The 15,759-nt window shown below is 44.2% G+C and overlaps 1 protein-coding gene across 1 annotated transcript in view; it reads left to right on the forward strand.

The window, feature by feature from the left end:
• Positions 1–15,759, forward strand: part of col5a1 (procollagen, type V, alpha 1) — a 103,958-nt gene that overhangs the window by 14,975 nt on the left and 73,224 nt on the right. Inside the window, exon 2 of the mRNA XM_061262157.1 lies at positions 7,198–7,365. Coding sequence (XP_061118141.1) covers positions 7,198–7,365 — 168 coding nt within the window. The remainder of the gene's footprint in view (positions 1–7,197; positions 7,366–15,759) is intronic.

Below are 15,759 nucleotides of genomic sequence, written 5' to 3' on the forward strand. Positions count from 1 at the left end.
GGGGTGAAAGTGTCTTGAAGAAGATTTTGTATGTTAGTATGAAATATCCTGGAGTCCACAGCAGTCTGGTTCTCATTCCATTCCTCCTGGTGTTCTGGTCCGTTCTCCAAATGGGCCGGCTGCCTGGATCAGTTGATGTTTTCTTGGCCCAGTGTCCCAGAACCAGATCGCACACGCTCAGGGAGGTTCCTCTGATGCAAAAGAACAGCTCTTCTGTTCCAGTCCGTCAGAACATCTCGTTTTATTTTCTAAATCCTCCAAAAATGAGAGCACGCTCAGGGGGAGTGGTGTAAGAGACAAGTTGTCACTTGTATTTTTTTATTCATCCTTTAGTTTACCACAGAAAAACCCTGTGAGATCTGTTTTACATATAATCACTGCTGTGGGAAAAATACGTAACTTGGATGCATCATTAGAAAGAAGAGAAGAGTCACTTCCTACGTTCAATACTTTCAATCCAACAATGGGATCCATGCAGAATGTTTGCATACAAATGCACAGAAAACAAGCAGATACACAGATCAAAGGCACGGTCATTCACATACTCAGACACACAGATAGACTGTACATTCACACATGTAGACGTCCAATAGATTCAGGAGGAAACGCTACCTGTCCCTGTGCAGCCAAGTCAAAACCAGCATTTTCCCCCCACACAGCACTACTGCTGACCCACCTCCCAGAACACTTTCAGCCCTGCATTTTGCACTTGTGCTTACATTGTCACCGGATAAAATAGCCTGTCCAATTCCAGTGAAGGAAGTAGGTCAGTAGAGGGTTCGTTCTCCATTTTGAATGTATTTGACCCTGTGCTGTCTCTCATTCACCGACACCGACCTCCTTCCCCCATTGCCAATGCTGAGGTGAACTGTGAAAGACCTGTGGTCAGCTAAGGTCCGGCTATATGACCTGCCACGCACCACTTATAGAGTAGAGTGCCTGGCAGTATAGCTTCATGGTATGTTGAGAAGCAAAGTGGCTCTGACAAAAGCTATCTAGGGAGCATAGAGGATGCCTGTCCCATATCTATGTTGAGCTATGAGGCTGATATAGAAGCTGTGATTTGCACCGAGAGTGTGTGTGTTAGGTTGTGCAGTATATATATATTTTTTTCAACATTGTTTATTTGCCTGCATTCTGGTCTATATACATTGCTGTCATTGTAATCTTTTCTGGTTTTGAGATTTAACTCATCTTTATATCAGAGTTGTATCAATCGTACCTTAGAGTTTGATGTTTGAGTTTCAGTTTACTACAGGTGCTAGCAGAACTTGCTCGATCTAAATCTGTCTTCGCCAGAAAAGATAGTGGCCCTATCCATTTTTACAGAAGATGCATTCATAATGTGGTACAGCCTGATTTTATCAGATTATGAGCCCCGTGATGTTTATGCTAGTGAGTCAATCCAGCATGAGTGTGGGGAGATCGCTGTTAGTTCACAACTTTTAGTCAAGCGTTTGATAAGGAAATCTGTCAGTGCATGTCTTTTCCACTTTAAAGGAGCTGTGGCAGTATTTTCAAGTTGGCTAAAAAAGCATGTTTTGGCCATCAGCTCAAATCAGGAATAGCGTAAAGGATACAGCAATCCAGCAAAGCCCATACTCCCACCACCAACCCCACCCCGCTCTCACCCCCCCCCCCCCCCCTTTTGCTCTCTCTCCCTCTTGTTTTCTCTCTCTGCCTGTGGAAAACGTCTCTGGAAAATGTCCCAATAAATGTGTTTTTAAGTTCTCTCCCTCTCTTCTCTTTCCTTGTGATTTGTTGGGGATTATGTTTTTTTTGTGTGTGCCTTCTGCTGTTTTCTGTTCCATTCTTAGTCTCTAACACCATGACCCCCTTTTCTCTCTCTCTCTGTCTCTCTCACGCCCCCCCCCCATCCTCACTTGCATCAGTTGCTCTCTGTATTGCATGGAGTGAACGAATGACTTGGCTAAATTCCTGTACTGGAAGGGGGTTCTGGCCCTGCTGCCCTAACCCCCCCTCCCTTCCTGTTCTAATTGCCCTTCTTCCTCCTCATTGGGCCGGAGTAGGATGCACAGATATCCCCTCAGCCCAGCGGGTGACCGGAGCGCCTCGGCCTGGGAGGGGGTGTGGACGCGCTTGCGCTTCCGCGGTTAGCGTGCCCCCTGCCCGGCGGCGCGGTCGCGATAAGGCTCTGCGCTGGGGGAGCCGGGAGAGAGAGGCTCCTCTCACGGGCAGGGAGCTGATCAAAGCGGCCTGACGTGCCTCGCTCCAGTGCACAGTGTCAACACAAGGTTTTTCCAGTGACTTAACGGAGGAGGGCGAGGGCGAGGGCGAGGGCGGGGAGGGGGGGAAGGGGCGGGCGAAGGTAGGAAAGGAAATTGGAGAAAAATAGAACGAGAGAAAGGGAAGGAGAGGATGTAAGAGAGGTGTCAGAAAAGAGGGAAAAAGGCATCGAGAGAAGAGAGGGGGAGAGGGGGCAAGTCAGGTGGCTCCCATTTCTTCTCTGAAGCCACTGACCTTGATTGGATTACATTGTTTTGAGGAAGATTAGTTAAACAAACTGACCTGACCCAAGGTCATCTACACGGTTTCTTGTCTGAGCGGATCGTCCACTGCTGCACCTAAACGCACCCTACCATTCTTTATTTCAATCAGAAAGAGAGGTTGTGCCTGCAGGACACATGAGTTGTGAATGCCTGGCAGTTTGCCATTACTTTTATAGATACAGCTCATTTGAATTATACATTTACTATGCAAATATTTAAGGATTTTACCTTTTGTCTGTGCCTCAGCATTGAAAAGCAGAATCAGGTACCACAAAAGAGTGAATGAGTGAAGTTGAACTTCACAGAACATTGGGTTTCAACTTTAGGTTCATCAGATCTTTTAAGTGCTGCAACAGTGTTGTATGTGTTTTATAGTTATCGTATATATAAGTACCCCAGGGGTTTTTCACCCCCCTCCTCCCTAGCCTAGCCCAGCCCAACCCAATCCACCCCACCCCACCCCACCCGAGCCCAGCCCAGCCCAGCCCAGCCCATCTCCCCTCACCCTGCCCCACCCAGGCTCGGAGCTTAAAGATGAGTTCACATGGGGTCAGAGGTCAAGGCTGCCGGTTCCTCCGCTGGATGTGACTCCTGTGCCTTGGCTTTTAAGCAGCGGCCTCCGGCACGAGAAGCCCGTCCAGGGGAGCCAGTGCAGCAGCCGGTCGCTGACACAACCCATCAATCTGCCGCTTTGTTGGCGGGGGTCTGTAATTAGCACCGGAGAGACGGCCTTATGAGGCGGGGGGCGGGCGAGACGTCAGCTCCGCGGCAGCTTTGAGTAATTACCCCGCCTGCACCCTCCACCTTCCCTGGACCGCCTCCTTTTATGGAGACGGAGAACCCGGGACTGGAGGTGGGGAGGAGTGATGGAGCTACGTGCAGTAACCTCCTGAATGCATAATTACACCAGCGCCAGTGCAGGCACTCTGGCTCTCTCTGAACCATCACTGAGATTCACATCTGTTAGAAAAGGCGCGAGGTGTGGTGTATGATCTTCTGGCGCAGTAATTATGATATATGTCATGCCTGTAGTATTTTCAGCCTTTAAAAACTGCATTTAATGTCAGACACTGATACAAATTACTCCTGCTTTTGTAGATGCTCTGTGATTTATGACGATAGAAGATGTGTCTGTACCTTGTAGACAGAGTGGTTCAGAGCGTCTCTTCTCTTTTTTAAATACCTGTTACATATCCGCCACAAATTCTCTGTAATAAAGAGGAAGAGTCTCTCCTTAAGATCTGGTGAGTGATGCCGTGCTATCATGCTAGCCAGCCTAGAAATTTTGCTTGACGACTTGTGTGATCCAATAAATTCACAGATACGAAGGGTCGACACCTATTAATCAAGGCCAATTACAGCGAGCAGTGCTTAACTGAGCTTATTTAAGGACTCTGCTCTAATTTATTTGGCACCAGGTAGTCTTATTCTGGTTGGTTGTTGCTGGCTGATTTGAGCTGTCAGCTCGTAGAGTGCGTTTGGACTACAGTCACTTGATTGACCAGGGGGCTTACACTTGTGAGGCCTGGCTGGCCTTGCAAAGCTACAGGCAGTTTTTAACTGTCCTGCAACCAGGCCTGATGGCAATGACAGGTCAGAATTTGATACCAGATTATGGGTCACTTCACTACACTATGAACAGTGTTTAAGTGGGACCAAGCCTCCCGTTAAGTATTTTCTGTGTGAATTCTGGTTTGTGTCTGGTGTCCTCATCTTCATGCATCTGCGATATTGGGATTTTTGGTAGACTTCCTGTGTTCTCATAGAACTGATTGTGATCTGTGGCCTGTGTGTCCGGCTCTAGAGACTTCTTTCTGGAAGAATGCTGCCTCCAGCTCCAGTGGCACTGCTGTCTGAGTCACTGGAGAGAGACTACACCTCTTTCAGCTGCTATTTATTGAGCTACATTGTGCTGCTGCTGCCAAGTTTAGGGAAGGGGTCAGTGTGTGTGTGTGTGTGTGTGCGCGTGTGTGTGTGCATTCGTGAGGGTGGGTGTGGTTGGGGGCAGTTCACAGGAAGCGGGGTCATTTCCCAGGCATTTAAAGTGTTTAATAAGGGGCCATTGAAGTTCATAATGGAGCTGCATGTTCAGTGGACAGCACTCGTGGTCCAATGCACCAGGTCTCTGCCCTGTGGTGAATGCGGTGCAGCTCTGGGTGAAACGTGCCAGGCCTCTTCTCGCTCCAGCGGTGTCCTGTACTGCGCTGCGGCATGCATTAGCCATCGGCGTCATGTCTGTGGGTTTCCCGGGAGACGCAAACTGCAAGCTTGGCAGAATTGCGTAAACGCTGTGGTTGCGCAGTAGTGGGGAGAGATGAATTTCATAGGCACGCTGGTTGGCACGGAAACCACAGACCAGGCAGGGAAACAGGAAAGATATGTAGATATGGAGTTGAAATAAAGTAGAAACTGGTCCTGTCCTGAACATTGTTTCTCAAAACACAACTTAAGTAAGTGTAATTTCACTCAGTTTTATTTATAGTACAAATCACTGGGATGGGTGATAAGCTATTTCCAGTTATGGGCTGACAGGAAGGTAGCTTTTGTACATAGATTTAAAAATTGCTCACAATCTTCTATATATTCATGTCATACTAAACTGGTTTAGTTCACACACTGAAATTACCCGCCATTTTAACATAACATTAATACTTTCTGTTAAAACTGTATGGGCAGTTTTTTACATTTTTGTATGGGCAGACAGGATATTATTAATAGTGTATGGGCAGGCAGGAGGTTATTAATAGTGTTTTGCATGCAAAGTAAAATGTAGTAATGGATGTTTGTGAATAAGACTAATTCTGTTTTTTTTACCCGGGTAACTGGTCTAACTGTTGAGATAAAACGTCATTTCATTAAATGCGGTTAGCATAAAGCTCTGACTATTTATTAGGTCTGTCACTACTAGAGTTACCGATAAAGACCCCTTTTGTGTTCACACATGGCTGTCTTTGCTGTTGAACTCTTTGTGACATCTTGAGTAGAAGCTGCACCAGAAGCTGGTTTTATGTTAATTTTTTATCCAGGCGTTGCTTGTCAAATCAGAACAATACATCTTACATGTTACTCCAGTAGACTTGTCCTCATAGGGTTTCCTGAGCCAGTAGACAGAGTACTATCCCCCTAATGATTTTGAAAGGTCATTCCGCTGTTAGAGGCTGGAAAATGTGTGTGATCCTAAAATGAGAATGTAGGAAAATGGAGACCGCAGCCTGGGGCTGGGGGGACTGGGGGCATTGCAGACATTCTTTCCTTCGTCTAAAAACCCACACATTCCCCCGGACTGCATGGTCACACTGTCCTTCAGAAGTATTTAATGGGTGAAATGTGGACGAACTGTACCCAGCACCCAAAACAATATGTGACCGCTGCCTTATTCGTCCCTGTTCTATTAAATTAAGTTTAACATATGTGTGTGTGCACATGCATGCAAGTGTGCATGCCTTTGTGTGTGTGTATGAATGTGTATTCCCATTTTGTACTTACTGTAATTTTAGTAAGTTCTTTTAGGGAAGTACATTTTTCAGAACTGACTTGAATTGTCTGTGCATGTACAACAATTATTACCCAACCTGCGGTACTGTAATGTGGCAGCAGTTCTTGGTTTGTTTTCGGTCATAGCTATTGACTATTGTTCTTCATTGTTAGATGATGATGACGAGGCGACCTGATGTAGTTTTAATTGCTTTCACATCAACATGTGTGTACCTTTAATGAGATCCAGATGGAGTGGATTGGACGTTAGTGAAAGCGGCCCTGTGTCCCAGACCCTGAGAAATCACAGATCCCACCCCCGCGCCCCAACCTCCTGTGTTTCAGCAGGGAGGGGTGGGGGGGGTGGGGGGGGTGTCCTCAATTCAGAGCTGTTTTCTAACCAGACTCATTTTCTGTGTGTGGTCTCAGCTCCCAGACACCCGACCCCGTCTACCTGTGTTTGTGAGTTTTACACCCGCCCCTTGAGGAAAGCCAGTGAAATGTGTTTGAGGACGGCTCTTTCGGGCCCACTGCCCCGTATGAGAGGAGTGCAGGAATGCGGTGCGCTGGAGAGCCTGTAGCTGCGACAACAAGTTAAAAAAAGACAATAAAAAACGTTGTAATTGTTTCATCATATTTTCTAAAACACCTCAGCTTCAGTTCTCAAAAAAGGTAGTTACCTCTGTACACCCGAGAAACTGACCGTCACCCGAGAGGGGGGAAAAGTTTCCTGCCCATACGACCACTGTGGTTGTTTTGCTAATTTTCCCATTTAGCTGGCTAAGTATGGGTCAGAGGAAAACCTGTGTTACAGAGGGTTTGGGCGGGCCTGGCAGGGGAGCTCGAGGCCCAGTCCTGAACAATGCTGTTTGCGCTGCATATGCTCTGACCTCTGACCTCCAGAGAGAGTGCTGCGGCAGCCTTCGGATGCGCTCCTAATTTAGGGTGGTCGGTTATCGCTGCGCAGAGCCGGTGTTGAAAAGGGGGTGCATTAGAGGAAGACGCGCTGATAAAGAGAGCTAATGAGCAGACTCAGAGAGGAGCACTTTAAGATGACACTTTAAGTGTCTTGTGCGTGCCGAGCAGGGTGTGCTGTATACAGGAGCAGTTAATGTACCGCCCCATTGTCACGGGCTTGTTGGGTGCTTGCGATGCCTATGGCAGAAATGACCGAATCTCTAACACTTCTTTCTCCTTTTTTCTCTCTTTACAGTGGAACCCGCGGATCTCTTGAAGATATTAGATTTTCCAAGTTTACCAGAAGGCGTAACGAAAACGACGGGATTTTGCACGCACAGGAAGTCCACGAAAGGAGCGGATGTGGCATATAGAGTATCCAAAAACGCCCAGCTCAGCGCCCCTACCAAACAGCTGTACCCTTGTGAGTACCCAAATTCCATTCCATCTGTGTACAATCCTGAGTTACACAAGCCAATGTCTCCACAAGGCATTGTACTGCTCACAGGCACAAGACTCTGCTTACTGCTTAAATTCACTCTCACAACAAACATTCAAAAATCTAAACCGATGGTTTGCAACAGTACATGTAGATCTCCTTTAGGAGGGCCTCCAGTGGCCAATACATGAACAACACCAGGCTCAACAGCCTTGAACAGCCTTATTTTATTTTGTATTTTTTTATTTAACATTTACAATTTTTTTTTTTTTTTGCCAACTGCGTGGATTAGGGAACACTCCTTTGTTTTGCGCATAATCACATCTGAGATAAAGCCACAACATTGCTCATTACATTTGTCATGAATAATTCATATAATTGCTGAACATCTCTGAACTAAAATGTCATCTCACATCGTACCTGGAATCTCATCTCAGAATGAAAGATAAATTATTCTAATTGCTAATTTCCTGAACAGTTAAATTTGATGACTTGGTGATATATCCCAGGTACTGACCCATTGACCATGGTCTTTCCCTGTATTTGAATTGGACTGTTTTACCGTTACTGTAGTTGGCAGGGAAGTCTCAGTCAAGTGTAAAATGGTCAGGACTTCCATTATGATCTCTTCACAGGGTCCTTTTTTAAACTAGCAATTACATTATACTGTCAACCGATGCTGTCATTTATGATGGCCTAATCAATCATCCACCTTCAAAACTTCACTCATCTCCTGTTGGCACCCACCTCTCCTGCATAACAATCTTTTTTTTTTTTACTTAACTACTCAGGTTCACTCAAGTTCCATAAATGACACACTTTCTTTGAGTCCCCACATTTTATTTGAGCCAAAATGTTCATTAATGGAACACTGTGTAATGAGATCAGTGATGCTTTTTTAACTCCACTCAAAAATGTTAGGTTTAAAACGAGGCTTCATATCTAATCTACTGAAATGTACAGTATATGATTTATCTATACTACAGATCTATCACAAAGATTTCAATCAGCCCCTGACTGTCAGTTTGCGACCACAGGGTTTCGACAGCGGGATTAAAACACACAGCCTGAAAGTGGTGGGAATATTGTAGTGAATGTCCCGTTTTTTATGTCAGTTTATCTGGCCACATCTGCATTGAATAAAATCTGTGTTCTGATTCGACTCCACCCCCACCCGCCCCCTCCCAGAAAAGGAAAAAAAAGGAGAAGGACACGTAGAGCAGACGACTTTTTCAGACTTTTCTGGATCTGAAGCAGAAAAAATAGCTGCACGTTAGGAGCGATTGGGAGTGCGTGTGGGGGGAGAGGACAGGGGCGTCTGTGCCTTGGGGCTGAGAGGGCCGAACATCTCCCCACTGAGCATGCACCACAGCTGCCGGCTCTTCTCCCACATAAGGCTTTTTTCTCCGTTCGTCCTCTCCACATTGCTGGCCCCCCTCTCCTCCTTTACTTATATTCTCTTTGTCTCATTCGCTCTCTTCTTGCCTCCCACCCTGTCCTCCCTGCATTGACTCCTTTCTTCTTTCTTTCTCTCCCTTTTCTCTCAGTTTGTACTCTCCACATTTCCTCTCTTCTCTCAAATGATCCTTTCCTCCCACTCTGTTTGTCTTCTCTAAATTGCCTCCGTACTCCGCAGTCTCTCTCCGTTTGTTCACCCTCTGTTCTCCCTCCTTTCTATCTCTTGTCTCGCTGTCTCAATCTTCATTTTCTACTTTTGTGACACTTGGGTTAAGCTTGTCCCTAGTGACTTGTTGTAAATATTTGAGGTATATTCATTGTAGCCCCTGAAAAACAAGGAAAGTCATGTACAGTATTTGCTTTCACTGGAAACCAAGGAATTTAAATAGAGAAGAGACAACCACACATCCAAGTTGTGCTGATTGAAAAATCTAAATTGGGCAGCTGCCAGTTTTATGAAAAATGTGTTCTTGATAACAACATTTTTTCTCTGAAGAATATGAAGTTTTGCAGGCTTCTACAGGCATTTCTTACAATTTTCTTTATATACCACATGCTTTATTTTATTAATGAGTTGGTCATTGTTTCACTTAGTTGTATAGGGGAATAGCAGACTCAATATTTTTAATTGTCAGATCTTCATATATTATACACAGATGCTATGTCTTCCCAATACTATTTCCCAGCAGAGATGTTGAAGGTATGTTGTTTACTGTTCCCTCAGCCTAACTTCCATTTTGTTTAACACTAACAGCATTTGGGTGCTCTCAAGATATGCAGGTCAGTGGCCATCGCTAAGCCTGATTACTTTGTGTCTAGGCAACTAGACAAACTGTTATGACTCATCTCAGAGGAAATGATGGGGCTCTTGTTCCTGATGGTCTCTGTCTGTGAGCACTGACACTTGACTAATGTTTTCTCATTACGTAAGGCAAATAATTATACATAATTAAATGAATAATAATAATAATAATAATAATAATAGTAGGAATAATAATAACCAAGTGTTTGCAGAGCATTTCTATCAAGACCAGGATGTGGGATGTCTGAGATTCATTATTTACAGTGATACTGTAGTACTGCCTTCTCATAATTATTTTGAAGAAAAACTCAGAGAGGCCCCATTGCTTTGAAATTGAACCAAGAGATCAGTTGTCATATAAATATTACATGCAATGTCAACACTCTGTGACTTGTAAAGAAGTCAATTTATAGGGTAACCTCCCCACCAGATAATACTGCCAATCACTTGTTATTACTATGTGTCACTCTCCCCAACTGCCAAGGATTCAAACCAGTGAATAATATTCAGGCGTCTCGCGGCCCCTCATCCATATGCCTGCAGGCACAGCCCTAAGGATAAAAAAGAGAGAAAAAAAACCTGATATTTAATGTTTTCCAGAAGGCAGTGAGTGAGGTCATTTATTATATTTTAACAGTTTCTTCTCTCCTTTTGCTACTCTGTGCTAGTTCAGTCCAGGTCTCTGTTTCTAATTACTGCCGGTAGACAGGACGGCCATTTTGCAGCCTCCTATCCCTTGTCCGCAGTAATGTTGAGTGATTCATTTTTACCGAGTGGGACACTGTCCCTAAGGGGTCTGAGGAAGTGACTCATGCCCATCTCTTATCACAAAGCTCAAGAGTATGTTCAGTTCTCTCCATCCATCCTGGGAGAGTTACTGTATGATCCATGTGCACTTGTGTCTAGTGCTCAGGGGCCTTATGCCAGATATGAAAACGGGATAAAAGCTAAAGCATAAAACATTGGAATGCTCACCCCTTACATGATATACTTTTTGGAGTCAACCACTCGGTGCGGACATGCAATCATTAAGAAAACATTTGGAAGAAATTAATCATTCCCAGTCCTGAGACCATGTAGGAATGTGGGAAGAGAGGTCCACAGCTTGCCCTGCTCACGTCCTTATAGAAGTGCTTTATTCAATTGTTACGCTTGTAACAAGCTGGTCTTGTCAAAACGGGCCAGCTTTCTCCCACGAAACTGTTCAAGCTTTCCCCCGGTTCCGTAGGTGACTGGCAGTAGCTTGTAAACAGCACATTTCTGATTGGAGAGCTGTGGATACCATTCAGAACAAATCTGAAATCTGATCAGTTTTCATGGTAAAATGAGAACTCACTATTTCACTAGAGTGCACCTGGCCACACGTAACCATCTCAGATGATCCCAGTGTGTCTGCTCTCTCACTGCAGTTGTAACTGCCTCCGACATTTACTTGGAAGGCACTGGAGGGGATGTTTATAATTACAAACAACTTTTTCCCCTAGTGCTTACTCGGTCTTTGATCACGGATACATGCACACACGATGGGACAGAGAAGGAGACACACATGTACAAGCTGGGAGACAGAAAAGGGTTATTTCTGTGCTGCTTCGGTTTCCAATTCCGAGTAAAAACCGCAAGCCAGCAGTATTCCGCTGAGCTGGCGTTTTCTTCTCCCTTAAAAAGAGAGGGAACGATATTGGGCTGCTGTGCTCCCTGAACCCCCTCCGGTCCCTACGCTATTCTCTGGAGCCGATAGGCGCTGGTGTCCTCAAACGTGGCCGTGCTGCTCGTGGTCTGGCCTGCTCCTGAGGGCGCTGTGGGTAGGCCACGCGGGCTCGCTGCCAAGCGGCAGCACTGCCAGCGCTGTGCAAACACACGGGTGAGGAAAAAGTGATGCGCTGCGTTCAACTTACAGAGAGGCTTTTTTCATCCGCTCAGCACTGGCCTGATGTAATGGGGGCCACAGTGGCTGGGTGGTCCCGTCCTATAGAATTGTACAATTAGGAAGTATTACAGTTGGGAACATGTCTAACATCATATATTTAAACTGAAAAAAAAAAATATATATATATATAAAAATATCCATCCATCCATCCATTATCTGAACCCGCTTATCCTGAACAGGGTCGCAGGGGGGCTGGAGCCTATCCCAGCATACATTGGGCGAAAGGCAGGAATACACCCGGGACAGGTCACCAGTCCATCGCAGGGCACACACACCATTCACTCGCACACTCATACCTACGGGCAATTTAGACTCTCCAATCAGCCTAACCTGCATGTCTTTGGACTGTGGGAGGAAACGGGAGTACCCGGAGGAAACCCACGCAGACACGGGGAGAACATGCAAACTCCACACAGAGAGGCCCCGGCCGACGGGGATTCGAACCCAGGACCTCCTTGCTGTGAGGTGGCAGTGCTACCCACTGCACCATCCGTGCCGCCTTTATATAAAAATATATAAATGTTAAATGTTAATAGCTTTTTCTAGATAGCTTTAAGGTTAATTAATATGCATAGCATTGATTATTATTATTATTATTATTATTATTGTTATTATTATTATTATTGTTTATTGAGCACCTTTCTCTGAGCTGACAAGCAATTCATCATGTTGTTATCTTTCATGTAAGCAGGATTCTATCATTCTACTTTTCTCAAAGCCTCTGGCAGTTCTTCAGGAATGTTCCTTGTTCCATTGTTAGACTTTTAAATCTGGGATGACAGGCTGGTCATTATCTCAGAGTGCTTGTAAATTCTACCTACCTGGTTGATTGAAATGTTGACAATGCAGGCCGGAGCCTCCACTAGCCAGTATTGTTTCACCTCCTCTCTTATATTAGAGAGTGTGCAGTCTGGGTAGGAGAGCACTAGAATGATGAGGGCTGAACACATGTGCTGTTAGAGATTAGTGAGGAATGCCAGGATAGTGAAACTGGAGACTTCCTATCTAAAAAGTCCCTAAATGCAATAATATCTGAGGAATCCTGCATACCTCTATCAAAAGCTGCTTACTTTCAAATTGAAAAAGTAGTTGCTATATGGGGTTGCTCTGCATATAGAATTTCAGGTTTCCCCAAAATAAATTGCATTTGAGCCCTCAAACAGAGCCCATTCTTTCTTTGATTTTTATTGGAAATAAGCCACTGTTAAAATAAGCAAAGCAAGAAAATAAGTAAAACCACCATCTCTCTGGCAGGTAATTGCCAGAGATTAGCATGGCAAACATGCACCTTAATGCACCTGGACTGCAAAACACAGCCTCCATGAAGTGTGTGAAGCAGCAGTCAGGGACAGCTGAAACTTGGCTTCTGCCAACATTTCCTGATACAACTAGTAATTGTTACCCATTCATTTGTATGGGTTAATTGGAAAAAGTTAGAAGAGGTACAGTAATTGGATCGAGACCAAATACTGCATTTGGATGAATGCAAAGTAACATTGTTAAAGGACCTGTTTTAAGACCGCCAGTGGTGTTAGAACACTTGGCTAGTAATTCAACTACAGCAATATCATAAAAGTGTCAGACAAAATCTGCCAAGGTTTTTAAATAGACAGCAAAAAAGGAAAAACAACGCACAGTTTGAAAAGCTACCCTTAATGAGAATGCCCAAATTTAGTAGCTAGCCTATCTGACATAAATTTTAATGGTTATAAAAATTGCACCTAAGTTCCGTGAAAAGAAGAACTATGGGTTTGAAGTGACAGTAACACTAAATAATGGTTCTGACTTCATGTGAAAGCATGGAGTATTATGACATTTATTTTGATTTATTACTAAATCTCCTTTCATGACCCTGTGCATCATTATGAAAAATAACGTGCAGTCTAATATTAGAGTATAAAATGTTATGATAAAGAAATATATCTTATATATTGGGCAATTGAAAACTGAAAACTGAAACTGTGAAATGGCCTGGAACTGGCTGTTTTTATTGTCAAATAGTTGGGATATTGATAGGTTAGTGAAGTTAACCAGGTAAAATATCACGTGTTGACTTTGGGGACACTCTGTCTCTCCATGTGCAATGATCTATTGGGATTATAAGTCTTTTTTTTTTTCTTGAAAGTTCTCTGTGCTTTGTGCAGCTGAGCTGAGCTGTCTTAAGGCACAGCGTTCGCCCACAGTCTATTCCCCCTGACGCTTGTCCTGATTCAGCCATTTGATGTCTGCTGTCGGAGTGTCTGGAAGCCAGATTTAGCCTGCGATTGGCTCATAGTTGGACGAGCAGTTCTCTGTGGGCTCGTGATTGGCTTTCAGGGGCGTCTGGGAGTACATTGGGTCGGCAGAGGGCCTGGAATTTCCTCTTGTTTTTGTCTGAATGTTATCTGATCTGAAATGCAAGGCTGCCAGCGTAAACTGGCCATCTTACTGGCACTTGGCTTGCAACCCTCGCCTCCGCTGCCTTATCCATCCATTACGCCCCACTCTGCTGAATAAATCACCCAGGATGAGAGACATCTCTCCCAGGCACTGTGAAATTCAGGTTACTACAGCAGGCTTCCCTGAGCATTGTGTAAAGACTTCTCCTACCTTTTGATAGCACTTTATTGAATCAATGCATGATAGTTAAAATGTTGCATTGCAGGCTGTACACGGCCTGAACAAAATAAAAATCTTTTTTGGCACAGCTAAGATTTATTCTCCATTATTTGTACTTTTTGTTTATTTGAAGCAAAGTGCCCCCTTTCCTCCAGAGCTGTGGAACGCACTCTCAGGTGGGGTGAATTCACAGTCACTCTTCACCTGAAAGGGAGCCTCAGATGACATGAACAGCACAAACTCACCCCAGGCTATCTCCAAATAGGCAATTACCAAGCCAGAATGAAAGTGCTTCAATAGCCCATTGCAGAAACGCTGTGGAGGTCAGATCAGTGTCACATTCCTCAGAAAGTACAAACCCCCCTGATAACCTGTGCAATAATGGGAGGGAAGAGAATGGTATCTGCTGTTAAGAATTCCTGCCTTACACTCTGGCGAACAAGCACTATTCCCTACCCCCTTCCCCTCACCCCCGTGTTCCAGAAAGGACTATTAGTTTTATTCCCATTGTGAATTCACACAGTTAACAGGTCCAGTTCATTACCTACCCCTGGGTTATTGGTGTGAGACGAAGATAATTCAGTGAATAATCACTGTAGGAGTTTGTGCCAAACTCTCCGAGTATTTAGAAAAGAGAATTTAGTCAGAGGTCATTATACTCTTTGGCACATGTTTGCAAATGCATGTACTGGCTTATTAAAATAGCGAAGCCAGTTCCCTGTTTATATTACAGGGCTAATATATTTATTTTAGCGCAACAATGACAGAGTTTTAGCCCAAACCGGATCTGCATCACTGCACATATGCAGTCCAGATATTCTTTTTGAAATCACCAAGAACAGATTGTACAGTAGGAACTATAATTGTAAATCATATCACAAGTCTTATGCAGGCATATCACAAAAATGCCTGACTTTGACTTTTGGGGAAAAGATTGTTTAAGCACATATAGTATATACATATTTAGAAGATTAATAACCTTCAAAATGAAGCTAAGTGCAGTGTTCCAATTAAGGAATTTACCAATATATTGACCAATACAACTGAGCCCACATGGGATTTTAATCGTGCATGCATGTTTATCTTGACTGGCCTAATCTTCTATACACCACTTGTAGAGGGTCTTTGAAAATTCATCCCTGGAAAGAGTCTTTACTTTCATGGCTTCAAATTCTCTCCACATCCTCAGACCAAACTGGAATTCACATAACACAAGGGTTTGCTGTATTTATTGGCAGTTCGGCCATAAGCCTAGCCTTCTGCACAGCCCCTTTCCATAAACTGCTCACAGTCCCAAGATTTATTACTCTTTTCTGTGAAGGGCATGTCAAAACAATGCTGTGCAATAAATTAATAGACATTATTCTTGGAAAATGATTATTTCGCATACAACCCAGTTGATACCACCTTCTGGGCACCTGCTTGAGGTTGTATGCATACACTTTGTAGTGTATAGTATACATTTATTTTTAAGAGGTTCTTTGCATTTTTACTTGAGGGATACATCTGACAAGCTGTGGTGTAGCTTTTACGAGTTTGTGATTTTCACACTGCCAAACAGAACACTATTGTGCCTGTAAACTCACTTTTTCAT

The sequence above is a fragment of the Conger conger genome, chromosome 12 (genome assembly GCF_963514075.1).
Source record: "Conger conger chromosome 12, fConCon1.1, whole genome shotgun sequence".
In the NCBI taxonomy this organism is placed as follows: domain Eukaryota; kingdom Metazoa; phylum Chordata; class Actinopteri; order Anguilliformes; family Congridae; genus Conger; species Conger conger.